Raw genomic sequence first — 23,901 nt, 5'->3', positions numbered from 1 at the left:
GTTGGTCGTGGTGGACCAAGCAACCTGTAGCCGCTGTAGCCATTGCACGCGGCGTCTCTGCGCTCTGAAGATCATGCATATTCACTTCATATTGAGGGAGGCGGGGGGCGGTCGCGCGGCGCGGCGGCGTAGCGGCCGCCGTCGGAAGCGGGGTGGACGCGGGCGTAGATGGGGGGCCGACACAAGGGATGAGTCAGAGGTCGGTCGTCTGTACGGTGATGGATCGGTGGCCGCCGGCCAAGGCCGAGGGAGGGGGCGAGTGACGTGATGATCAATCAGCATGATGACTGCTGCAGTGCAGCGAGCGAGTGGAGGCGGGCCGCGAGGCGACACCGACCGACCCCCGCGCGAGGCCTTTTGTCGGCGTCGGCGGCGACAGGTCTGTTCATCACCGCAACCATCACCGCAAGCACACGCAACAATGTCCGCAGTGGCCCGCACGCTCAAGGTCGACATCACGGTAGGTGCCGCCTGCTCCCACCCGCCCGCTGACACCGCCGCCAGTCCGACGTCCTCTGCCCGTTCTGCTACCTCGGCGTCAAGCAGCTGCAGGCCGCGACCAAGACGTACAACACCGCGCACCCCGCCGCGCCGGTGGCCCTCGACATCAAGTTCCACGCGTACCCGCTCGCGCCCGACCTCACCGACGCGCCGGTCGACCGCGCGACGTACCTCGCCAACAAGTTTGGCGCCGAGCGCGTCAAGGCGATGGAGCCGTTCTGGCGCGAGCGGTTTGGGCCGTACGGGATTGAGCGGTGAGCCGAGCGCGAGCGCAGCGAGCGCGAGGCTGCCTCGTGGCGGGCGCCTCGGGCGATAGAGCGCTGACACACGCAGCAACCCCACGGGCAAAGTCTCCTCGTCGCACCTCTCCCACCGCCTAACCTCGTACGCGGGCAAGCACGCGCCGGCCACGCAGCTCCCGCTCGAGCTCGACCTCTTCGACATGTTCCACCAGCGCGGGGTCGAGCCGAGCAACAAGGCCGAGCTTGCAAAGCTTGCGGCCAAGAACGGCGTGTTCGGCTCCCAGGCCGAGGCGGAGGCCTTCCTCGACGGCGAGGGCGAGGACGCCGACGTGCGCTCGGCGTATGCGCTTGCGCGCCGCCGCGGGATCGACGGCGTGCCGTTCTTTATCTTCAACGACAAGTTTGCGACGAGCGGGGCGGTGGGCGAGGACGAGTTTGGCGAGGTGAGTCAGCAAGCACGCCAGGCTGGTCAGGTGTACTAACCCCACGCAGATCCTCGACACGGTCGTCAAGAACTGAGGCTGTAGTCTACCATGCAATGTTCTCTGGGCCACTGGATGCTGCGAGTGCACGAGTGGCACAACTGACCCTGCGGCCTGTAGCTTTGTAAGACGCCGCAGTGCTGACGTCAGGCCGGGGTCGTCCACCACCAGTCGCTCTCGACCCCGGACGTAACATGCCGCGCTGACCTCGGTGCCGCAGCGCAAGCTAGCCTGGCGCAGTACATAAGCACCTGGCGCGCTCGACGGTTCCCACAATGCAAAAGTCACAGCTCCGCCTCGCGCTCGCTGCCCTCTGCCTAGCACTCACGATTACCGCTCTCCGCGCCGCCTTCCGCCGCGCCGCCCCCCTCGCCGCACCCACCCGCCACCTCTCCACCACAGCCACAGCCATGTCAGCCGCCCCCCGCGCCGTAACCGTCGACGTCACGTCCGACCCGCTCTGCCCGTTCTGCTACCTCGGCGTCACGCAACTCAAGCACGCGGCGGCCAAGTACAACAAGGACCACGCGGCCAAGCCCATCGACCTGCAGTGGAAGTTCCACGCGTACGCGCTGAACCCCAAGCTGCCTGAGACGCCCGAGACGCGCCTGGGGTACATGACGCGCAACTTTGGGGACACGAGCCGTAGTAGTGATGTCTTGGCCAAGAAGTATGCCGAGAGTGGCTTGAAGCGGTGAGCTTGGTTGCGGCTTGGGCCAGAGCGATGCTGACGGCTGGCGCAGCGCCGACCCCGCGACCTCGTACATCTCCTCCTCGTTCACGGCCCAGCGCCTCATCGCGTACGCGCAGCGCAAGTGGGCGTCCCTCGCGCCGCACGACGCCAGCGCCAAGATCGTAAAGCTCAACGAGGACATCATGTACATGATCCACACGGACGGGCACCACGCGAGCGACAGGCAGCACCTCGCCGGCATTGCGGCGCGCGACGGCGTCTTCGACTCGGAGGCCGACGCCAAGACCTGGCTCGAGGGCACCGACCTCTCGGACGAGGTCAAGAAGGGATACGCCGCCGCCTCGGGCCAGGGCATCCGCGGCGTACCCTTCTTCATCTTTGACGACAAGTACGCCGGCAGCGGCGCCGTCGGCGAGGAGGGCTTTGAGCAGATGCTCGAGCAGGTCGTGCAGTAGGCGCGGTGCGGCGCTGCCGCCCATAGATATGCTCCGTGTCGCTATGCAGAATACATGTACAACAAGTAACCGTCTAGTGTGCCACTACTGCTCTGTCGGCGCCTCCGGCGCCTCCTTCGCATCCGCCTCCTTGTCCTTCCGCCGGTACAGCCGCATCCAGTACCGCGCATTCTCGAGCTTGCAGGGCCAGTCGGCGCCGACGCCCTCGCCGAGGCGGAACCAGCGCGAGTCTTCGGCCCGCACGCGCTCCCACGAGCCGGGGTCGGCGCGGAGGAGCAGCGCGTCGAGCACCATGTACACGGGCCACGTGCGGCCGTCCTTGCCGAGCGCGAACTCTGCAATGTCGCTCGCGCTGTCGGCGACGAGGAGGAGGCCGCCGGGCGGCGTGCGCGCCGTAATGGAGCGGAGGAGCGCGGCCGTCCGCGGCCGCGACTGCGCCAGCAGCTCGGTGAGCGTGAAGAAGATGGTCGTGAGGGCTGGGGGCGGGAGCGAGGCGAGCGGGTCCGCGGCTGGCGCGAGCACGTCGGCCTGCGTGTACGTGAAGGACACAGAGGGGGGGAGCGACCACTCGGAGCGCGCGGCGTTCCCGAGCCGCGTGAGCACGCCGCCCCAGTCGCCAATGTCGAGCGAGGTCCAGGCGAGGGGCGCGGGGCGGGACAGCAGCTGCGCCGAGTGCGCCAGCGCGGCGACGGCCAGCAGCTCCGAGCCGGCGCCGCCGCCGATCGAGAGGATGTGCGCGGGGGCGGGGGCGGCGGGGTCGGCAGCCGAGGGACCGGGCTTGCTCTCGGCGTCGGCGTCGGCGTCGCCGTCATTGGCGGCGCCTCCCTCCTCCTCCTCCTCCTCGTCGCCCTCCTCGTCCTGCTCCTCGCCGACAAACAGCGCCCGCACATCCCGGATCCCCGCCATCAGGTCCCGGAAGCACAGCGCGCGGCTCGGCACCCAGCGGCCGGCGTACGCGTCGAGCAGCGCCGCGTTGGTGAACAGCTCGAGCCACTGCTTCTCGTACAGGAGCCCCTTGGCCTTCTGCACATCGGCCGTGAAGGACGGCGAGGAGAGGGCCGGGCCGAGCGCAGCGCGGATCACGTCGAGCACATCCTCGTCGGACGGGGCGGCCAACGCGGCCGCGGGCGGGACGGGGTCGGCCTCGGGCTCGGCGTCGTCGGACTCGGCGTCGGAGGCCTCGTCGTCACCCTTGGAGGCAAGCGCGTTGCGCGCAGGCGGGTGGTGCAGCTTCTTCGGCTTGCCCTTTGCCGTCGGCTTGCCGAGCTTCTTCTTGGACGCTGCGAACGAGCGCGAGCGGTGTGTCATGGTGTGGTGGTGGTCAAGGTCGCCTCGGCGCCTTTCATCACTGATGGACGCTGATCGGCCGCTGTCCCAACTTTTGGCAGTGATGGAGGGCTGCACGTGACGTAGCCTTTTTACGTAATACACCACGTGACTTCGCCCCCTCGCCCCGTTTTCACTCAATTCGGAGGGGCACTCGGTGTGTATATAAGACTGGCCGCGCTCGATCCAAGAGTGACTCTTTGATCATTTCTGGTTTCCCCTCTGCCACCGAGCAACAGCGACTCCCACGCGTCTGCTCTGCCACGGGGATTCACTAGACGAACGGATTAATGCCTCGAAACCTTTAGGAAACCTAGTGCGTTGTTACCCGTCGCGCACCGGGTGCTGTGGATTCGATACAGTTGTAGCTTGCGCCCGATGAATTTGCTTCTGTGAAGGGCGTAGGGAGTAGGGCGTCGGTGGAGCACGCAAGGAGGGGGGAGCTGGAGGAGGAAGGTAGCCGGCCGTCAGTCGCGCTGCTGGTTGTGCTGCCCATGTAGTCGCCGTCTGTGCACACCGAGCTGGGCCGTCGCCGAGCTGCGCCGTCTCTGGCTGTTAGGCGATAACTGGATGGGGGCGCTCTGCTGTCATTTGACCAAGTTTATGGTTTGGGTGGTGAAAGTGAAGGTGTGAGACTGATTCGGCGAGTGCCTTCCCCTGATGGACACCCAACCCACGCTGCCAGACATTACCCTGATAAAGTCCCGTCCCGCCTGGCTTCCTTCCTCCACGACGCCGGCCAAGTGGTCGCCGTGTAAATCACAATCCAAGCCACCGTCATTTGAGGCCACAACCGACTGCCATCTTGCTCTCTCTACTGCTACTTGCTATTCAAAGACACATCGACACGCAACAGTACAGAACAGCGACAGCATCTTGTCACTTTGCGTACACTCTGTTGCCCCTGTCTCTCTGCCCTGCTCCCCCACACCGCACACCAACGTCATCGCGCCGATCCCATGCCAACGCAGCACATCAACCGCCGCGCCCGTGTTGCGGCCGCCGCACGCCAACTCGAGCACCCCGTCGTCGACGAGCGCGAGGCTGAACCCGAGGCCGAGTCGTCCACAAGCCAGAGCAGTGGGTTGCGGTGCATGCCGAGCAGCAACTGACCATCGCAGGAGCCAAGATGCGTGCCCTCGACGAGCGCCAGGTCAAGGGTGAGCGCCTCCTCCTCCTCCCCCATGGCCAAGCTGACAGCCCAGTCCTCAAGTCCGCGGCCGAGTACTACGTCCACTCGCTCCCTGGCCTCGGCGAGCTGAGCTCCCACCCAACGTACGTGCTGGCCTGGCATCCTGATGCAGCACGCTGACATCCCCAGCCACCCCCTCACTGTCCACGCTGGTGAGATCCCATCGTACCCCGGGGAAGGCAAGGGCGGCGGTGAAGGAGCGACCGGCAAGGATGGCGAAATCTTGTGAGCGTCCCCGCCGGCTATTCGTGCTGACTTTGAAGTTTCATGATGGTCCGTGCCCGTCGCTCGGCCGGCAAGCAGCGCGTCGTCTTCTGGTTCAACGTGGGTTTCGCTGGAGAACTGCGCTTCGGAGCTGACCCTACAGGGAGGACCAGGCTGCTCGTCCTTCGATGGATCAATGATGGAAGTCGGCCCCTGGAGGACCGTACCCGAGTCGCAGACGGAGTCGAAACAGGTCGAGCTCAAGCTCGTCGAAGGCGGCTGGGAGGAGTATGCCACCATGGTGTATGTCGACCAGCCTCCAGGAACTGGTTTTTCGTTCATCCCGAGTAATGGGTACTTGCACGAGTTGTCCGAGGCCTCGGCGCACCTCATCAGGTTCTTGGAGAACTTCTATACCATCTTCCCCGAGCTTGACGGCTCAGACGTGAGTGGCAAGCCTAGACCTGCAGCTGATGTCCAGACCTACCTCGCTGGAGAGTCCTACGCCGGACAGTACATCCCCTACTTTGCCGACGCCTTGTTAAAGAAGGACGAGAAGACACTTCCCAACTTCAACTTCCAAGGCATTGCCATTGGAAACGGCTGGATCGACCCCTTGAGGCAATACCCCGCCTACCTCGAGTTTGCGTATGAGAAGAAGCTCATCAAGAAGGGCAGCGACGACGACAAGGCCGCCCATGCCGCTATGGATGAGTGTGCGGCTTGGATGAAGAACTATACCGACCCTCTGATCACCCCCATCAACATTCCCCATTGCGGCGGAGTCATGGACTCGGTGACACGGCCCGCGCAGAAGGAGTAGGTTTGACTATCTTGCCATGACCTGACCATCTCAGGATTGACGGACATATGATGTGTCTCAACATTTACGACGTGCGCCTCGTAGACACCTACCCGGCATGTGGTATGAACTGGCCGCCTGACCTCTCGGACGTGTACAAGTACCTGGCGGTGAGTCTAGAATATCGGGCCATGTGCTGACTGGACAGCGCAGGGATGTCGTCGAGGCTCTGCATGCAACCAAGCACCAACGAGCCTGGAAGGAGTGTGACGACCGCGTCGGAAACCAGATGAGAGCCGGCAAGTCTCCAGCCTCCGTCCACCTTCTTCCTGGCATCTTGGAGAAGGGTGTCAAGGTTCTCATGTTTGCCGGTGACGAGGACCTCATTTGCAACTACATTGGCATTGAGCGAATGATCGAGGTACTGGACTGGAGTGGCGAAGTTGGATTTGGCGCCGTGAGTAGTGGCTGTTGACAGCAACGAGTCACCCGCTTACTCTCCAGAATGTCACGGCCAAGGGCTGGTATCTCAACGACACCCAGGTGGGCGAGTGGACCACGGACCGCAACCTGTCGTACGCAAGGCTGTTCGAGTCTTCGCACATGGCTGGGTTTGACGTCCCCCACGTCACCAACGACATGATCATGCGCTTCATGGACGTCGACCTCAACTTGTTGCCTGGTCTCACGGGCGCTGGGACGTCTCGTGTTGGAGATGACAAGCGGCCTGCCGTCCACTTTGGTCCTCAGCCAACCACGACTGGCATGCCGATTCTCAAGGCCGGCAAGGGCGACTGGGAGGGTGAGTGGCTTGAGTGATGGCCAGCTGCAGCCGCTGACGCCCGCAGAATGGTACAACGCCGTCTCGGCTGTGCTTATCCTCCTGACGCTTATCGGCATCGTCGGCGTCTATCTCTTTGTCCGGCACCGGCGAATTCGTCGCGGCCTAGCGCTGCCTACCCACAGTCACCGCCGTTCAAATGATGGCAACCGCGAGGAGCGGATGCCACTGGCGGGGGCGAACGAGTACGAGCTCGAGGAGGGTGTGGGTGGCAACGGCGTAGACAGCCGGCGCAAGGGCAAGGGCAAGGGCAAGAGCCGCGCGCGGGCAAGCGAGGAGTTTGAGGAAGAGGACGAGGGCAAGGACCCCAACACGGTGTTTGCGCTTGGCGACGAGGATGAGCACGAGTATGACGGTGCAAAGTAGCTGTGCGTAGGGCCAGTGTTAGACTAGTTGTACGGGATGCTATAGAGGTGTCTTGAGCGGGGCGGCGGCGCTGGCCGCAGTCCATAGCCCCCAGGAACCAGTCTCGCGACCAGTATTTCTGCCCCCGACTCGTAACGCAGCCACCCCTGCCCTGCTCGCCCCGACGAGCCTGACGGCCGACTATCAGACGAGATCAAGCCGACGATCAGATGAGATCAAGGCCCGGGACAAGCACGGACGAACACGGCCCTGTCACTATCCGATTTCCTGGAATCTCCTGTCCTGTTTGAGGCGGGGGTGATAACGCGGAAGTTGGGGGGAGGTGGCAGCACGGGAATGCGTAGGGGAGATCCCTGCTTTTGGGGAGGCACGACCCAAACAAAACACGGTCGCGGACGGCGGATGCGGTCGAGGGACGACGGCCGTCGGGAGATGGACGACGCGCCGAGGGACGGACGACGCGCCGAGGGATGGACGACGCGGCGCTGCAGACGGCCGTCACGCCAGTGCCTCCAGCGACGAGGCACATGCAAACAGCGCGAGCGAATGATATCGGCGCGCGAGGTGTCCGCGGCGCGTCGCGTCAGGCCTCGGCGCGTACTTAAGACCCCCGCGCACCTGCTTGTCCCCCCACCGACGCACAATGCCCTCGCCCAAGACCGCCCTCCTCGCCCTCCTCGCCGCTGCCAGCGCGCTCGCCGCCCCCGCGCCGGCCGAACCGCGCGCCGGCGCGCCCAACATCCTCAGCCAACTGATCACGGCGGGCGGGAAGCCTCTATGCCTCGACGCGCGCGACGGCCTCGTGGCAAACGGCACGGCCGTGCAGCTGTGAGTTGGCGTTGTGGCCCCCGCGCTGACAACGCAAGGTGGGAGTGCTTCGAGGGCAACCGCAACCAGCTGTGGCTCACGGGCCAGCGCGACGGGGTGACGTACCGCCCCTCCATCCTCCCGGGGGAGGAGGACGTCGGGCTGTGCCTCGACGCGGGGGAGGAGCCGGCCAACGGCAGCCGCGTCCACCTGTGGAAGTGCTTCAACTGGCTGCCGCAGCAGCGCTGGGAGATGGTGCGCACCGCGTGGGGGCCAGGCAGCTACCTCAGGCTTAGGGATCGTGGTGGGTACGGGGGTGGGAGGGGGTGGCACGACGAGGCCGCAGCTGACGCCCCAGACCTCTGCCTCGACGTTACTGACGGCGCGTTCGAGAACGGCACGCCGCTCCAGGTGTGGAAGTGCACCGAGGGGCCGAACCAGCTGTTCCGGAGAGTGTCGAAGGAGCAGGGCGGGCGGCCGTACAGCCCGACTGTGAGCCCGGTGTAGACGAGCTCGTGCGGCGCTGGCAGGGGGCATGCAATGTACATGTCAAGTTAGTTCTGGCGGCGGCGAGTGGCGAGGGTGGGAGCCACAGTCAGCATCGCTACACCGAGGGAGCGAGACGGGATATCCAGATAAGGCCGGCCGGCCGGCGCCGCCACATCACTCAGCTGACCCGCTGGCCAGCACGCGACGAGCCGCTGCGCGCACGTTGTTGGCGGGCGGCGACGGTGGAGTCGTCTCACTTGCCCGCACGCCACGATCGGCGCGCGGGCAGCACACTACACTGCCTCGGTAGACTCGGCGAGATAAGACTGCGGGCGTGACCTGTCGGCTTTGGCGGAGACTGTCTTGGCAAGTGGCGAGGCTGCTGGACCAGGAGGCGGACGGCGCTGGGGCAGAGGCTTGGGCGTCGGGCCATGGGCGAGCCCCCGCCGATTTCGTTCAGCTGGAATCCGCTGTGCTCACAGAAGGCACCGAGCAGCGCGCACCCAGCTACGCACTCTTGCCCGTTTCAAGGCGCGGAAAGGGCAGCACGCTGCATCATCCCGACGCGTCGCCGTCTCGCACGTCGCCACCTGCACCTGGACAGGCATGCAGAGCGGAATCGCAGCGCTGCAGCGCAATCCAGAAGCAGCGCCCTCCGCTCCATGTTTGCCGCTGGCACTCTCTTGGCGTTTCAAATAGAAGCTTAGCTGCGCCACAAAGCAGGGCAAATCGACCACACCCACCCACCCCCACCCCATGCCGTCTTCGCCACCTGACCACCCACCACCCCCTCCTCCCCGCTCTCTCGACACTGCGCCTTTGCACGCACAGCGCATGGTTGCCCGACACAGTGTCGCGCTCTCGTAAACTGCAATGTTGCCTCGTGACGGCCCGGCGTCGTCCGGTGCCTCGAGCCCAGCACTCGTCGCTGCTCCCTGCGTCCCATGACACTGGCGGCGACGACGGCGCCGGCGCCAGCGCTCGCCCTCTGCTTTGCTGCGCCGTGGGGATACACAAACAAGATGCACGATCAAGCTTGTCTCAGCGCGCAGGGCATGCCTCCCTCTGCTCGCCCGCTCGCTCGCCGCTAGTTGCTTCTCAAACTCGCGCGAGCCCTGGTTCCACCCCCCCCCTGCTTCCCCCCTGCGTCATCTCGTAGCGATTTGACGTATCCCTTCAGTTGGTCAGACGTCACCCCATTCAGTCTCAGCAAAGTCTCCTGGTCTACTGGGCACTGCAATCAAGCACTGCCCTCGGTCAGAGTATCCACCGCGACTCGGCGACTCGGTAAGACTGACTGTCGCCCCCCCTCCCCCCGCTGCATATGCCGCGCCGCGCACGCCCCAGTCAGTTTCCAAGGCCCAAGCAAGCGCGGGACTGACGACGACGGCACCATGACGACACTAGCCGAGGCAGGATTGCACCCAGCCAGGATTCAGTTTACCCCCCCTGTCATGTTTGTATCGTCGTCTGCCCCTCCTTTCGCTACCAGCGACGTATAAAGGAGGGTTCGAGGGGTCCCCATGCAAACACCCAACTAACCCCAACAGGACCGACGGCCCCGTACGTAGCTGACCACCACCACTACCACTATAATCAACCTGTAACAATGTTCTCGATCGCGACTGCCCTCCTCGCCCTCCTCGCGTCCACCGCGCTCGCCGCCCCCGTCGAGTTCGTCCCCGTCGAGGAGCGCGCCGGCGCCCCGGCCCACTTCAAGATCTACGCCGGCAACAACCCCTACTCTCCCCGGCCCATCACGTACGTCGTCGACGTCAAGGACGGCAACTATGCCAACGGCACCCCCCTGCAGATGTAAGTGTGGTCACTGGCGCTGTTGGACGGCCGCTCACCCGTCACAGCTGGCAGTCGTACCCTGGCAACCCGAACCAGCTGTTCGACTTTGGCCAGACCCCATCGATCCGCCCCGTGAGCAACACCAACCTCTGCCTCGACGCCGGCTCCAACCCCACGTCGGGCAGCCGCGTCCACCTGTGGCAGTGCTACGACGGCCTTCCCCAGCAGCAGTGGGAGGCCGTGGCGAGGGACCGCTTCTCCAAGTACCTCAAGCTCGTTGGCCAGGGTGCGTACTCCCGACTCGACGTCTACTGACCCGCCCAGAGCTCTGCCTCGACGTGACTGATGGCAACTTCAACAGCGGCACCGAGCTCCAGGTGTGGGCGTGCGGCCAGTACAACATCAACCAGCAGTTCCAGGCCGGCGGGCCTTGAGCAGCGAGCGCGACGACTATAATCACAACGGACACTGGCGCTATGGACTATGATGATCCACATAGTAGCTTAATAATCAGAAAGGATAAAGGCAGTTTGCAGCGCAGCGAGCGCGTAAACTCGTCCATGTATCTCATTGCATCAAAGTCGCACCGACAGCAGTGACGGCATCATGACGACAGGACGAGAAGGGAGATCGGGGGTGGCAACTGTCGCCAAGATGGTTCGGCATGACGTACGCGGTATGGGAGGGGGGTCAGCAGGCAGAGAGCGCCGAGTTCTGGGGTCGATCCGCACCCGTCCTCGTGACCCATGCATGCAAGAAGCAGTGCAACTGCAGCAAGCTTATCCATGCGGGCAAGATGGTGGCTTCGTTGGCCTCGTTCCGACGGTTAGCCCAAGACCGACAGGCCCACTGGCCCACCATGACGGACACTCACAGCGACAGCTACGCCAACACCCCACCGTAACGGCACTGACGAGAGGTGCCTGTCGCGGTCGCCAAAGTTAAGCACGCACGACGACGTCCCGAGGCCTCCTCAAAGTGCCCGTGCGTCTCGGTTTCAGCGGCCTACGGGGCGGGGGTGACGCTGGACACAGTGTCACCGTGGACCCGTGACGGTCGAGATCGGTCGGCCAGGCAGTGCTGGCTTGGTATCGAGCCATAGGAGGGGCGCGGACAGCTGGGTTAGTGGGCAGCCGGAATCACGGCGGGGAGGACATCGGCTCGGCCGTCATCGCCGTCTGCGCCGACGCAGGCTCAGACCCGCAGGCCCACAGTGCAAACTGATCACTATGCTACTAGGCAGCTGTGGCACGCTGAGCTTCTGGCGAGCAAGGCGAAGGGCGCTTCGCGTGAGTCTGTGCCGCGCCGACAACTGCCTCGCTGCAACGCCTCAGCCGGCTCGGCGTCCCGAGTCGCAACTCGTCGACGGCCACTGCTCATCGCACAACGGCCACCTCCTCACCCCAACTCACACGAGCTCCCTCGCATCGTGGGGCGCCGATCACCACCGTTCTCATGACCAAGGCCGTGGCCGGCCCCACGGGGCGTGGCACACCAGCGGGCATGCTATCCATGGCCGCTGCCAAGAGCCAGTCATGCGCCGGGTTAAGCTCGACCAAGTGTCCGTCCGTGTCCGTCGCTGCCATCTGCGCGTTTCATCAACGCCGCTGCGTCGCACGTCCACCGTACTTAAGCCGCCGCGAGCGCAGCCCTCGGCCCTCACCCAACCGCCATGACCCTCCTCTCCATCCTCATCCTCCTCGCGCTCGGCCTCGCCTCGGTGGCGGCCCAAGGCCCACGTCCGATCGTGATCCACCCGGCCAACGTGTGGCCGATCCCGCCCAAGGCCATGTTCGTGCACCCCAAGTTCTGCTTTGACGTGCGCGGCGGCGCCCGGGCGAACGGCACGCCGATCCAGCTGTGCGTTGTGGCGTGACGCGCGCGCTGACAACAGGTGGGAGTGCAACTACCGCAACCTCAACCAGCTGTGGGTCGAGGACGGCGGCCAGGTCCGCCTCTGGGCCGACCGCAGCCTGTGCCTCGATGCCGGGTCCAACCCCGCCTCGGGCAGCCGCGTCAAGCTCTGGACGTGCTACCCCGGCCTGGCGCAGCAGTCGTGGGAGAAGCTCTACAGCAGCACGCGCGTCGAGCTCAGGATCAAGGGCACAAACCTCTGCCTCGACGTCACGGACGGCAACTTGGCCAACGGGACCCCGCTCCAGGTGTGGCAGTGCGCCGGGGGCAACTGGAACCAGATGGTCAACATGCTGGGCGTGCCCGAGCCGAACTGAGCTGCGTGCGTGGACTTTGGCGCGGCGTGATAAATGGACATTGGAGGGGGGGAGGGCGGAGGTAATGGGGGGAGGTCGTATGTAGTCGCGCTTGTATGTAGTCGCGCGTTCCAGAGTAAGCTTGGCGCGTCCCGCTGGTACTGTTGCAGACGTGGTATTGGCCCTATGAACCGTCTAAGCGAGACCCCACCCCACTGATCGCCGATGCCTCACGCACGCCTCGCACGCCTCGCACGTCTCGCACACACCCCATGTCGTGATGCGCAGAGGGTTGGTGTGCGTGCGCTAGATCACCGAGGCCCCTCGGCGTCTGTGCAATCACAGCGGCGACAGCAGCCGCTCGGTGGTTTGATGCCGCATAACCGAGCGCCCATGGTGTGCTCGGACCTGAGGCGAATGTGGCGAGGTGGCACATTGACTGCAAACCATCGACTGCGCTGGTACTGATTGGTGCCCTCCGGGATTTGGTGCTCGTCTCGCAGTCGAGGGGGCGTGTATTCGAATCGTCCCCAGTCGCAACGCCAGTCGACATGCCAGTCGCCATGCGAGGGCAATGTGCGGGGCAGATGGCGACGTGTGGCGATGTGTGGCGAACAGAGGCACTTGGCTGATGGCGACGGCGCGGCGTGGGTAAGGCGACGGCACGATATGGCAGATGGCGGGGGTGCAACCCCGCCGTGTGTGAGATCATGACTGCCGTTCGGAGAGCGTTCGGAGAGTACAAAACCCAGACCCAACCGTCGCGACAACCCCACCGGCACGCCAACACCACCATGCCCGCCTCTGAAAAGTCGTCCGTCGACGCCGACGTCGACGCGTCCGACCGCCACTTCATCCACGCCACGCTCGACTACGTCGGCGAGAAGGGCGGCAACGGCGCGCAGGAGACGATCCAGACCACGACCGGGGCTCCAGTCGAGACCAGAAACCCGCTCGGGTACAATGTCGGCTTCTGGACGACGCTGCTGATCAACATTGGCCAACTGGTCGGCACGGGTATCTTCTCGCTGCGTGAGTGATTCACCCCCGCCCCCGCCCCCGCCCCCGCCCCACTCACACCGCAGCGTCAAACATCCTCACGCAGACCGGGTCCGTCGGCCTCTCGCTCCTCTTCTGGGTCATCGGCCCCCTCGTCGACCTGTGCGGCATCTCGGTCTACCTCGAGCTCGCGTCCTACTTTCCCTCGCGCTCCGGCTCAGAGGTCGTGTACCTCGAGCAGGCGTACCCGAACCCCAAGTACCTCTTCCCGATCGCGTTTGCCGTCAACTCGATCCTGCTCACGTTCAGCTCGAGCAACGCGCTCGTGCTGGCGCAGTACATTTTCAAGGTGGCAAACCACACTACCAGCCCGTGGGCTCTCAAGGGCGTGGCTATTGGCGGCATGACGCTTGTTTGCATCAGTAAGTGGCAGCACACACCCAGTGCTCACCCCAGCCATCATCGCGAGCACCAAGTGGTCGCTGCGGATTATTAACGCCGCGGGCGTGTTCAAGATCCTCATCCTCATCTTGTGAGCGAGCCACAACACGAACACTACTGACCCCAGCATGTCGATTACCGGCTTCGTCGTCCTCTCGGGCAAGACACACATCGAGAACCCGACCGCCAACTTTCACAACGCGTTCGAAGGCACCAGCAGCGACGCGTACGCCCTGTCCAACGGACTCGTGTCAATCTTCTTCGCGTATGGCGGGTATGCCAACTCGTTCAACCTCGTAAACGAGGTCAAGGACCCGATCCGGACCATCAAAAAGGTCAGTTCACCCCCCCGCTTGACCTGCTAACGCCCCAGACCGCCAACGCGGCCATCATCATCGTCGCTGTGCTGTACATGTTTGTCAACATCGCGTACCTCGCCGCCGTGCCCGCCGCCGACATCAAGAAGAGCTCGCAGACGACCGCGGCCCTCTTCTTCGCCAACGTGTTCGGCACGCACGCCGCCCAGGCGCTGAGCATCATCCCCGCCCTCTGCGCCTTCTCCAACATCCTCGCGAGCGCGACGGCAAACTCGCGCGTCATCCGCGAGGTCGGCCGCCAGGGCCTGCTCCCGTTCCCCGCCTTCTGGGTGTCGACCCGCCCCTTCGGGTCCCCCCTCGGCCCGATGGTGACCATCTGGTTCGTGACCGTCGTCATGATTGTCGCGCCGCCAGCTGGCCAGGCATTCAACTTCCGTAAGTGGGCGACAAGCCCCCTCGAGGCACGACACTGCTAACCGCCACACCCCAGTCGTCGCGCTCAAGCTGTACCCCGACTCGTTCTTCCTCGCGCTCATGACGTTCGGCCTGTTCCTCATCCGCCGCCAGCGCAAGCGCGACAACCTCCCGCCGACGCAGTACCGCTCGTGGACGTGGGCCGCGCTCGTGTTCCTCGCCGCCAAGATCTTCCTGCTCGTCATGCCCTGGGTCCCGCCGAAGGGCACCCTCAAGTCGACGTCGTACGGCTTCTTCTACGCGTCGTCGTCCCTCGCCGGCCTGGGCATCATCGGCCTCTGCGCCCTCTACTACTTCCTCTGGTCGCACGTGTTCCCCCGCCTCGGCAAGTACCAGAACCGCCACACGGTCATCCAGCTGCCTGATGGCGCCGTGGCCTCGCTCATGATCCGCGTGCCGAACGCCGAGGTCGAGGAGTGGGACAGGAAGCACGACCCGTCCGGCCGCTCCGTCAGCGACGAGAGCGAAGAGGAGGAGGGTGTGAAGGTGTGAGGGGGCGGCAAGCCTCGTATCAGATCAGTCGCACCACGTCACCTGCCACATGCCGTGCACGACACTATCTATCCGGTCTCTCATCTGCATTCGGTATGACTAGCTGTACCAGCCATAGTTGGTTCTCTATCGGATGTATCGTCTTGAACTCTATGTCTCTAGCCACGGAGGCAGGCTTTGAGCCAACAGGTCGATCTCAGAGTGGGTGCCACCGCGTCTTACTGGCCACGTAAAAATCGTCGCAACATGCACATGGTGCGTGGTTCTGACGGCGACGGACGGGAGGGTACTGGCTCGACGTCCCGAGGTGATAAGTGCCCGTCCGTCTCCGTTTCATTACCTGCGATGGAGGGAGACGAGCACAGTCTCACTGCAGACCCGTGACGAGTGTCGGCGGGCAGCTGGCTTGGCATGTGTGGTTGGACGTCGCCGCCACGCTTGGCGCGCGATGCCACCGGCACCTCCTCGCCACCCGCCGGTCGCGCGACCCAGCTCCTGCGGCGACGCACTCGCAGCTATGTGCCCTGTGGCAATGCGACCCAAGCATTCCTCAGAAGTCTGGGGTTGAGTTGGCGTCTGTGCGTGCGGGCAACAGGTCACCGCCACGCTCGGCGTCCCGAGCAGCGACACAATGGGCGCAGATCACAGTGTTCTCATGACGGCGCCAAGCGGGGCCCGAGCTTCTCGCTCGCGGCGTGGCTGGCAGCAGGCGAGAGCGATGGCTCTGCGCCCGACTCTGCCAAGAGTCGGGCGCAGGCTCGACAAGTCCGTGCCGAGTGGGAGGGGCGCCCGCGCCAGCACCGCCGAGTGCGTCGAGCCGGGTCCGGTGGCCTCGGCGAGGGTACTTAAGCCGCGGTCGCAGCCTCAGCAGCCCTTCCTCCATCAGCCACCGCCCACCCCACCATGACCCTCCTCCGCACCGTCCTCCTCGCGCTCGGCCTCGCCATCCTCACCGGCCTCGCCAGCGCCCAGCCCGCCCCCGCCCCCGCCATCCCCTACTGGCTGCACCCGACGAACCTGTGGCCCACGCCGCCGCCGCCGGTCCCCCAGCCGGCCTACTGCGCCGACGCAAAGGATGGCGTGTGGGCCAACGGGACGCCGGTTCAGCTGTGCGTCCGGCACGTGCTCGTGGCGAATGGTGGGCGCTGACAGAGCACAGGTGGCGCTGCAGCCCGGGCAACCGCAACCAGCTGTGGGACCAGGACGTGCTCGGGCAGCTGCGCCTCTGGGCCAAGCCCAGCCTCTGCCTCGACGCCGGGCTCAACCCGCGCGACGGGAGCCGCGTCAAGCTCTGGACGTGCTACCCCGGCCTGCTGCAGCAGACGTGGGAGCACTACTCGAGCATCCACGGCACGGGCCGCAGGCTGAACGGGACGGGTGAGTACAGAGGCACGAGGGCTAGCTCACACCAGACCTCTGCCTCGACGTCACCGACGGCCGCTTTGCCAACGGCACGCCGCTCCAGGTGTGGAAGTGCGCCCAGGGCAACTGGAACCAGATGATCACGACGCGTCCCGTCCCCGTGCCGTACTAAAGGCGTGGGGTGCGTGGGTGCAATGGACACTAGGTGACATGGACACTGGGGCGTGTGGCGGACATTCGAGTAGCCGGTCGTGGTAGTTGTGTATATGCGATGTGTTCGGGGCCTGGCTGCTGGCTCGTGCCGGCTCGACGCATACGAGCACTGAGCCGCCAGCACTTCCGCGCGTCAGCGAGCTCACACCGTACTGCAGCCAAGGGGCCGGCCGGCTCCCCCGGACACACGCACCACGCTACGCCGGCCCACCCGCCACTTGCCGTGCCGCCGGTCTCGTCTTGGCGCGGACCGTGTAGACCGCGCCGCGACACAGCACCAATGCCCTGCCATGTCGCCTGCTGTCAGCAGCACTGCACATATCTTATCAGATACGATCGAGCGGGCGGCAGTGCCCACAGCCCGTGTCTACCACCGCCCCACCCACTGCTGTACCCCATACATCCAACACCCCCACTACATGCACTCCGGCTTTTACTACGTCCAAGGCGCTTACACCTCGTCGGGGCCGAGCATGACTGCAGCGTCAGCAACCTGTCACAGCCAGCACCCTCCCACTCACGCTCAGGGCGGACACGCTTGTCAAACTCCTCGCCGGTGATCTTGCCAGACTCGAGGGCCGACTCGCGGAGGGTGATGCCCTTCTTGTGCGCGTTCTTGGCAATGGCGGCGACGTCGTCGTAGCCGAGAACCGAGTTGAGGCAAGTGGCGAGCATGAGCGACTCGTTCATGATCTGCGAGATCTTCTTCTCGTTGGCCTTGATGCCGACAACGCAGTTCTTGGTGAACGAGCGCGAGCCGTCAGCAAGGAGGCGGATCGACTGGAGGAGGTTCCTGGTGGGTCAGCGTCAGAAGCAATTGCGACCCACTTGATGAGAACAGGCTTGAACACGTTGAGCTCGAACTGGCCCTGCGAGCCAGCAACCGAGATGGTCATGTTGTTGCCCATGACCTGAGCGGCGACCATGGTGAGGGCCTCGCACTGGGTGGGGTTGACCTTGCCGGGCATGATCGACGATCCGGGCTCGTTCTCGGGGAGCTCGAGCTCACCAAGACCACAGCGGGGTCCCGAGCCGAGGTAGCGGATGTCGTTGGCGATCTTGAAGAGCGAAACGGCAACAACGTTGAGGGCACCCGAGGCCTCAACAATGGCGTCGTGGGCGGCAAGACCCTCGAACTGTGGCGGGTTAGCGGGTGCAATCGCGCGATACGCTCGAGCCGCTGCTCACCTTGTTGGGGTTGGTCTCGAAGGGGAAGCCGGTAATCTTGGAGATCTCGTCGGCAACCTTGACGTCGAAGCCCTTCTTGGTGTTGAGGCCCTGCAGATGTCAGAAACTGCTTCAAACTGTGGCCCGCGCCCGGGTGCCGATGACTCGAGCCGCCTGCGACCCGAAGCGGACCGTGCCACTGCGCGGGTACTCACGGTGCCGACAGCGGTACCGCCCTGGGCGAGCTGCGAAAGGTGCTTGAGGGTGCCCTCGACACGCTCAATGCCGCGGGTGAGCTGGGTAACGTAGCCCGAGAACTCCTGGCCGAGGGTGAGGGGGGTAGCGTCCTGGAGGTGGGTACGGCCGATCTTGATGATCTTGTCAAACGACTCGCGCTTCTCCTCGAGGGCGTTGCGGAGCTCGGTAAGAGCGGGGATGAGGTTGGAGCGGAGCTCGACAACGGCGGCAACGTGCATGGCAGTGGGGAAGGTGTCGTTGGACGACTGCGACATGTTGACGTGGTCGTTGGGGTGGACGGGCTTCTTGGAGCCGAGCTCACCGCCGAGGAGCTCGATGGCGCGGTTCGAGATGACCTCGTTGACGTTCATGTTGGTCTGGGTGCCCGAGCCGGTCTGGAAGACGACGAGGGGGAACTCGTCGATGAGCTTGCCCGAGATGACATCGTCGGAAGCGCGCGAGATGGCGTCGGCAATCTCGGGCTTGAGGCCGTAGCCCTGGTTGACGTGGGCGGCAGCCTTCTTGAGGACACCGAACGCCTTGATGAGGGGAGGGGGCATGCGCTCAGTGGGGCCTCCAATGTCAAAGTTGAGGAGCGAACGCTGAGTCTGGGCACCCCAGTAGCGGTCGGCAGGGACCTGGAGGGGGCCGAACGTGTCGCGCTCCTCGCGGTACTTTTGCTCAGCCATGATGGCAGTGGTCGAGAAGTTGCGGGAAACACGGGGGAGAGCGCGGAGCTGGATGGATTAGGTGTTAGCTGGATGCAGTGGACGTTGCCAGCGAGTTGTGTGTGTGCGTGCGGGGGGATGTGGAGATGGGTGCGGTTGTGGGGGGTGTGATGAATCGTGTCTGTCTGTCCCGGCTATGGACTAAACCGCGTCGGGCGTGGGAGTGGTGGCCGGTCGGTCGCATAGCTCCCGAGGTGACCGCCGCCGTTGTCGTTCCACACTGCAACACACACACTGCGGTACTCACCGAAGCCGACGACGAACGGAGCGAGACCTGCGAGATCATTTTTGATACGGGTTTTGATCAATGCCAACAAGACACGACTGGACGTGTTCAAGGGTTCAAGAAGGGGGAGGGCGAAGCGAGTGGTGCGTCGACGTATCGCAAAAACCCGTCAGTCCTAAAGGAAATCCCAACCACTTGGTGGCATGACGGCGGACGGGTCCGCAAGCGCGACACAGCGAGCACGCAGGCAGGGCTCTTGGGGTGAGCCATCGGACAATCTCGGCATCTCCTTGCTGCCCGTGGGCCACTCCGCGCAGAATCCTCCTGCCGCCCCGACGGCGACCGATCCGACACGGCCGATGGAGACGGCAGGTTACGTAACCCACGCCCCCGCGTCACGTGCAAGCCACCAACGCGCCTGACTTCAGGATCAACAGCCATTTGGGCGTTCACGCGTCGCAAAGTGTTTTGGCCATCACCACATTCACCCATGGAGACGAGGTCAGCTCCCCTCACCCTCCAGGTCATGCCAGCTGACACCCCCAGGCCAGCCCCGCGCAGGACGTACGGCAGGCGCAGCACCGCGCCGGTCGCGCCGTCGGCGTTCGACTCGCCACCCAAGGCAGGGCCCGGGCCATCAACGCTGCTCCGCACGCCGCCGCCGTCGTCGCCCCTCGGCGCGCGCGCATCCACCTCGCGCAAGCGTGCGCGCGACTCGTCCCCATCGCCGACCTCGCGCATGCCGCCTTCCCCACCACCATCGAGCCCAACGCGCGCGGCGCCGCTCGCCCGCTTAGACACGAACCGCGCAACGCAGTCGACGCTGCGCGGCTTCTTCGCGCCCGTGCCCAAGAAGCGCCGGGATGCGACGCCCACATCCGCACCCGCAGCACCATCACCCGCGCCCACACCCGCACCGGCAAAGCTCACGCAGCTCCACTTCTCCGCCGGGCTGCGCACGTGCCCCGAGTGCGCAATGTCCTACGTGCGCGGCGGCGACGACGAGGCAGTGCACGCCCGGCACCATGCGCGCGTGACGGCCGGCATCCCGTGGGACGGGCGCGCACCGGGGTCCAAGGTCGTCAAGGACCGCGTCGCATTTGCGTCTGGGACAGTGCGCGTGATCGAGGTCGACGCGTCGGTCGGCGGGGCGCGTGTAGACGACATCCTGGCGACGGTGGACACGGTGCTCTCGGCGCCGGCGCTGCCCCCGGCTATCCGTGAGCGCTGCAAGCTTTTCCTCGGCGTTACGGCGTCCCCGGCTCCAGTGAAGCAGGGTGCCAAGCGCGCCCGCCCAATAGGCGCGCCAGCCAAGAATCGCGAGCGCGTCGTTGGCGTCGTCGTGGCCCAGCCGATCCGCTGGGCGATGCGCGTCCTCCGTGAGGGCGAGAGCGGCGAGGGCGTCGTCGACAGCGGTGGTGGTGTCATGTGCGAGTGAGTACACGATGATGCAGTGGGATGGGCGCTGACGCCGCCGTAGCCCAGAACGACTGCCAACACCGCTCGGCATCCACCGCTTGTTCACCGTCCCCGCGTACCGTGGCCACGGACTCGCCCAGCTCCTCCTCGATGCGACCGCCGCCAATATGGTCTACGGGTGCACCTTTGACCCTCGCGCCGGCCAGGTCGCCTTCTCCCAGCCCACAGAGAGCGGACGCAAGACGATGGAAAAGTGGGGCGGTGGCTCCGTGCGCGTCTTTGTCGACGACGAGAGCCAGCTTTGAAGCGACGTCTCCTCAATCTTGATTCATACTGCACCCATGCTCACCCATCCCCACTGCACTTTGACAAGTTACTTGTATGCATTTTACATCAATGTTCCACACAATCGTGGTTTTGGGGTGTTCCACAGGGGACAGGACGTGAAGCCAATACAGGTGGGAGCGGCGGGAGCCGTTTTTGAGGAGTGTACGTTCGGGGCGTGTATGAGAACGGAGGTGGGGACAGGATCGACACGCAGAGGAGCCTACTGCTTCCAGAGACGACCGGCCGATGTCTTGAGCGAAGACCACGCTGCCTTGCCGTCGACAGGTGATTTTGCCTCGGACTTCGAGTCGAGAGACGTAGCCTTAGGCGCATCACTTGGCTTGCCAACAGTCGAAGGCGTCAACTGGATAGGCTTCAGTTGCGACCGGCCCTTCGCCGGGACAGGCGCAGGCTTCGCAGTCTTGACATCCAGCGAAGCAGACGTTGTTTTGGAGGCAGAAGTGGTGGAGCGCGTAGTCATCTGCCGAGTAGTCATGTGCCGAGTATTGGGAGGAATGGTCGTCTCAGGCGTGATGGGGGCGAATGTCTGAGGCGGTGGGGCTGCCACAGGGAGTGCTGGAGACGCCGTGCTCTCCAGGGTCGAGGGAAGCGTTTGGCTGAGGGGTCGAGTTGGGGACGACAGTGGAGATTGGGTTTTGGAGAGAGTGCTGGCGGCTGGCGAGCCAATGTTTGGCGTAGCAGGCTGCGAGTCGGTGTCCGCTTGGTAGCCATACGACGAAGCTGAAACATTTCGGCTGTTGGCAGAGGAAGACAAGGCGAAGGGGCGGAGGGAGGCAGCAGTCACTGCGTCTGGAGGGCCGGAGACACTGCGCGGCTGAGGTGGACGAAGAGGAGCTGCTGCTGCGTTGAGAGAGATAGTCGAGAAGCGGGCAGCCAGTGTCCTGACGCGGTTGCCGGGGGCAATCTCACCCTCTTTGGGAGTAGCAAACCCAGATCCGGGAGCCGGACTCGCGGTGAGAGAGGAAAGTTCCTTGGGCGCCACAACAGGGGGTACCTGTTTGGGTGTGTCAGGAGCTCGAGGCGCCTTCGGTGAGATCGCTGCCGGTGAGAGAATGGGTGGTGTAGGCGACTGGGTAGCCGACCTGACGGGAGACTCCTTGACGGGTGACTTCTTGATGGGTAACTCGGTGACGGGCGACTCCTTAACGGACAACTCCTTGATGGGCGACTCCTGTTTGCGTTGCTTGGCAAGTTGCACCAGCTTGAGAGAAGTCTCAAGGTGCGTCATCGTCTGGCTAAACCTGGACATGGTCAGCTTACATAGAGGCGACATTCTCCCTCACCTGTCGGTTATCTTGAACCCAGAGGCCGCACGGCTGTGATGGAGTCAGCTCCCTGTTCCATTGCGCACTACATACAATTCGAACGCCCGCAGCGCCTCTTCACGAAACGTATCGTAGTCGTACTGTCGATGTCAGAACATGTCACGCGCCTGTTGCTCACCTTTGGCGCCATCAAGACATCAGCAGCATCCAGCACATAAATATTGGCTTTGCGTCCCATGCGAACGTCGAGTGGCCGTTCGTCCATGTCGAGTCGCCGGCCGTTCCAAATGTAAATGAAGTAGCTTGGAGGCACCTTGACCATCGCCAACTCAGTGACTATGTTGCGCCAAGTCTCTGCCATGTGGCGGAACGGCTGGTTGGCGGCAAGGTAGATCGTCTGTTGAAGCCAAGAAAAGCTGATGCTGAGTCGCACCGAGATCGGCTTAGTGTGGGTCTTCTCTTCAGTCTTCTCCTCGGCCTTCTCATCGACCTTATCCTCTGTCGCCTGCACTATCACTTCGAGGCCAGTGCTCAAAGGCGGTTCGATCTTCTGATCAGAGGATGCTTCGGTGAAGGTCATAGACAGAGCTGATGCGACGTCGATTTGCATCATCTGGAACATTGTCGGAATGACGCTGGCCTCTGGACCTTCAGCCTTGGCCATATCTTGAACGAGACGGACGGCGCTGGTGAAGGCGAGGTTCAGCGCAGCGGGTGATTCGTGATCCGGCTGGGCAAGAACAGCGTGGTAGGGGCAGTAGCACGCGCCTGACGAGTAGGCGTGACACTCGAGAGCACACTTGAGGCCGAGAGCCAGGAGCCAGCAGATGGCCTTGGCTGCTTCGTCGAGAGTCCCATGCCTGGACTTGAGGGATGTCTTCTTCTTGCCCAAGTCGAACAATGCGTTTTGAAGCTTGACGTAGGAAGTGACGCCTCGTCCGACCTTGGAAGTGTGGAGGAACAGTTTGGTCACCGCTTCATCCTCCTTGCCCGAGTGGTTTGAGGTGGCGATGATGCAGACTTCAGCCTTGGCGAGAACGCGATCGAGTGTCGAGACGTTCACCGTCGTAAGGAATGACTAGATGTCAGAGGATGATAACAGGCAGGGTGCGTACCCAGAATGCCTTCACTGTATCATGGACTTCAGAGCGGTTGGGTCTGTCTGCTACCCATACTTGAAACAACGACTTGAGGGAGGCCTGGCATGTGTCAGACGAAGCACAGGAACACCACACTGACCAAGAGCGTGGGAGGGAGAACTTCAGCCGCAAGCCAGTAGTCTGTTAGGAGGAGAGCGCCGACGAAAACGGTTTCCTCGGGGAAGGCCTTCCACGCCGTGAGAAACCAGAACGGATCGTAGATAGCGTTCGAAGAGTCGGGGCGAGAGAACGGGTGAGGGAAGATGGGGAAGGGAAGGTCGTCGCCGTCAACAGTAGTGAGGCTGGGCAACTGAGTGAGGTCGAAGTCCTCGAGGTCGTCATCGAGCATTGACGGGCCGACCGCGGGCGTCGCGCAACGGCTGGGTGCGCGGCCGAAAGTTGGGGTCGTGGACCTCGAAGGAGCTGCAGACCTTGATGGAGCAGGCGTAGTGGAGCGAGAAGGAACGGCCGGGGTATCTGGAAGAGGGGGATGAAGGACTGCGGTGTAGTCTCCCGGCCGCCAACGCTCGTGGCGCTGCCTGGGCGCGAGTAGGCCGTGTCATTGTCGTCGTCAGTCTGGTTGCCTTTGGCCATCCGGCCCCGGTAGCGGTCCTTGGCCTTGGGAGGACGCCGACCGCCGCCTTTGCCCATGATAGAGAGGAGGGG

The 23,901-nt window shown here is 64.1% G+C and overlaps 12 protein-coding genes across 12 annotated transcripts; 9 read left to right on the top strand and 3 right to left on the bottom strand.

Annotated features, from left to right (window-relative positions):
* Window positions 1-421: 421 nt before the first annotated feature.
* Q8F55_004276 (uncharacterized protein) lies at window positions 422-1,262 on the top strand (the record flags this gene model as incomplete). The annotated part of the gene is made up of 4 exons (XM_069352796.1): window positions 422-460; window positions 505-755; window positions 835-1,186; window positions 1,236-1,262. 4 exons carry the CDS (start codon window positions 422-424, stop codon window positions 1,260-1,262), a joined length of 669 nt encoding a protein of 222 aa, XP_069210214.1.
* A 373-nt stretch (window positions 1,263-1,635) lies between these two features.
* On the top strand, window positions 1,636-2,374 carry Q8F55_004275 (uncharacterized protein; the record flags this gene model as incomplete). Its single annotated transcript, XM_069352795.1, has 2 exons — window positions 1,636-1,919; window positions 1,969-2,374. 2 exons carry the CDS (start codon window positions 1,636-1,638, stop codon window positions 2,372-2,374), a joined length of 690 nt encoding a protein of 229 aa, XP_069210213.1.
* An 84-nt stretch (window positions 2,375-2,458) lies between these two features.
* Q8F55_004274 (uncharacterized protein) lies at window positions 2,459-3,682 on the bottom strand (the record flags this gene model as incomplete). Its single annotated transcript, XM_069352794.1, has 1 exon — window positions 2,459-3,682. The coding sequence occupies one exon, from the start codon at window positions 3,680-3,682 to the stop codon at window positions 2,459-2,461; it is 1,224 nt and encodes a 407-aa protein (XP_069210212.1).
* Window positions 3,683-4,659: 977 nt separating this feature from the next.
* KEX1 (Cell death protease) lies at window positions 4,660-7,105 on the top strand (the record flags this gene model as incomplete). The annotated part of the gene is made up of 10 exons (XM_069352793.1): window positions 4,660-4,780; window positions 4,822-4,860; window positions 4,906-4,975; window positions 5,022-5,117; window positions 5,156-5,216; window positions 5,260-5,915; window positions 5,954-6,068; window positions 6,107-6,355; window positions 6,403-6,700; window positions 6,747-7,105. The coding sequence occupies 10 exons, from the start codon at window positions 4,660-4,662 to the stop codon at window positions 7,103-7,105; spliced, it is 2,064 nt and encodes a 687-aa protein (XP_069210211.1).
* Window positions 7,106-7,748: 643 nt separating this feature from the next.
* Q8F55_004272 (uncharacterized protein) lies at window positions 7,749-8,419 on the top strand (the record flags this gene model as incomplete). The annotated part of the gene is made up of 3 exons (XM_069352792.1): window positions 7,749-7,933; window positions 7,972-8,216; window positions 8,271-8,419. The coding sequence occupies 3 exons, from the start codon at window positions 7,749-7,751 to the stop codon at window positions 8,417-8,419; spliced, it is 579 nt and encodes a 192-aa protein (XP_069210210.1).
* Window positions 8,420-10,010: 1,591 nt separating this feature from the next.
* On the top strand, window positions 10,011-10,632 carry Q8F55_004271 (uncharacterized protein; the record flags this gene model as incomplete). Its single annotated transcript, XM_069352791.1, has 3 exons — window positions 10,011-10,216; window positions 10,264-10,484; window positions 10,523-10,632. The coding sequence occupies 3 exons, from the start codon at window positions 10,011-10,013 to the stop codon at window positions 10,630-10,632; spliced, it is 537 nt and encodes a 178-aa protein (XP_069210209.1).
* Window positions 10,633-11,870: 1,238 nt separating this feature from the next.
* Window positions 11,871-12,429, top strand: Q8F55_004270 (uncharacterized protein; the record flags this gene model as incomplete). The annotated part of the gene is made up of 2 exons (XM_069352790.1): window positions 11,871-12,017; window positions 12,100-12,429. The coding sequence occupies 2 exons, from the start codon at window positions 11,871-11,873 to the stop codon at window positions 12,427-12,429; spliced, it is 477 nt and encodes a 158-aa protein (XP_069210208.1).
* Window positions 12,430-13,202: 773 nt separating this feature from the next.
* Window positions 13,203-15,131, top strand: Q8F55_004269 (uncharacterized protein; the record flags this gene model as incomplete). The annotated part of the gene is made up of 6 exons (XM_069352789.1): window positions 13,203-13,440; window positions 13,494-13,829; window positions 13,864-13,939; window positions 13,976-14,183; window positions 14,222-14,600; window positions 14,656-15,131. The coding sequence occupies 6 exons, from the start codon at window positions 13,203-13,205 to the stop codon at window positions 15,129-15,131; spliced, it is 1,713 nt and encodes a 570-aa protein (XP_069210207.1).
* A 903-nt stretch (window positions 15,132-16,034) lies between these two features.
* On the top strand, window positions 16,035-16,665 carry Q8F55_004268 (uncharacterized protein; the record flags this gene model as incomplete). The annotated part of the gene is made up of 3 exons (XM_069352788.1): window positions 16,035-16,240; window positions 16,291-16,508; window positions 16,544-16,665. The coding sequence occupies 3 exons, from the start codon at window positions 16,035-16,037 to the stop codon at window positions 16,663-16,665; spliced, it is 546 nt and encodes a 181-aa protein (XP_069210206.1).
* Window positions 16,666-17,157: 492 nt separating this feature from the next.
* Window positions 17,158-19,124, bottom strand: FUM1 (fumarase fum1; the record flags this gene model as incomplete). Its single annotated transcript, XM_069352787.1, has 6 exons — window positions 17,158-17,183; window positions 17,228-17,499; window positions 17,535-17,842; window positions 17,895-17,984; window positions 18,089-18,847; window positions 19,086-19,124. The coding sequence occupies 6 exons, from the start codon at window positions 19,122-19,124 to the stop codon at window positions 17,158-17,160; spliced, it is 1,494 nt and encodes a 497-aa protein (XP_069210205.1).
* A 430-nt stretch (window positions 19,125-19,554) lies between these two features.
* On the top strand, window positions 19,555-20,788 carry Q8F55_004266 (uncharacterized protein; the record flags this gene model as incomplete). Its single annotated transcript, XM_069352786.1, has 3 exons — window positions 19,555-19,565; window positions 19,611-20,498; window positions 20,545-20,788. The coding sequence occupies 3 exons, from the start codon at window positions 19,555-19,557 to the stop codon at window positions 20,786-20,788; spliced, it is 1,143 nt and encodes a 380-aa protein (XP_069210204.1).
* A 242-nt stretch (window positions 20,789-21,030) lies between these two features.
* On the bottom strand, window positions 21,031-23,584 carry Q8F55_004265 (uncharacterized protein; the record flags this gene model as incomplete). The annotated part of the gene is made up of 6 exons (XM_069352785.1): window positions 21,031-22,072; window positions 22,115-22,147; window positions 22,190-22,236; window positions 22,275-23,174; window positions 23,212-23,295; window positions 23,336-23,584. The coding sequence occupies 6 exons, from the start codon at window positions 23,582-23,584 to the stop codon at window positions 21,031-21,033; spliced, it is 2,355 nt and encodes a 784-aa protein (XP_069210203.1).
* Between the last annotated feature and the right edge of the window lie 317 nt (window positions 23,585-23,901).

Source organism: Vanrija albida (assembly GCF_041260175.1).
Source record: "Vanrija albida strain AlHP1 chromosome Unknown contig_3, whole genome shotgun sequence".
NCBI lineage: Eukaryota > Fungi > Basidiomycota > Tremellomycetes > Trichosporonales > Trichosporonaceae > Vanrija > Vanrija albida.
The sequence above is the reverse complement of the archived record's forward strand: the minus strand, read 5'-3'. Positions and strand labels throughout refer to the sequence as shown.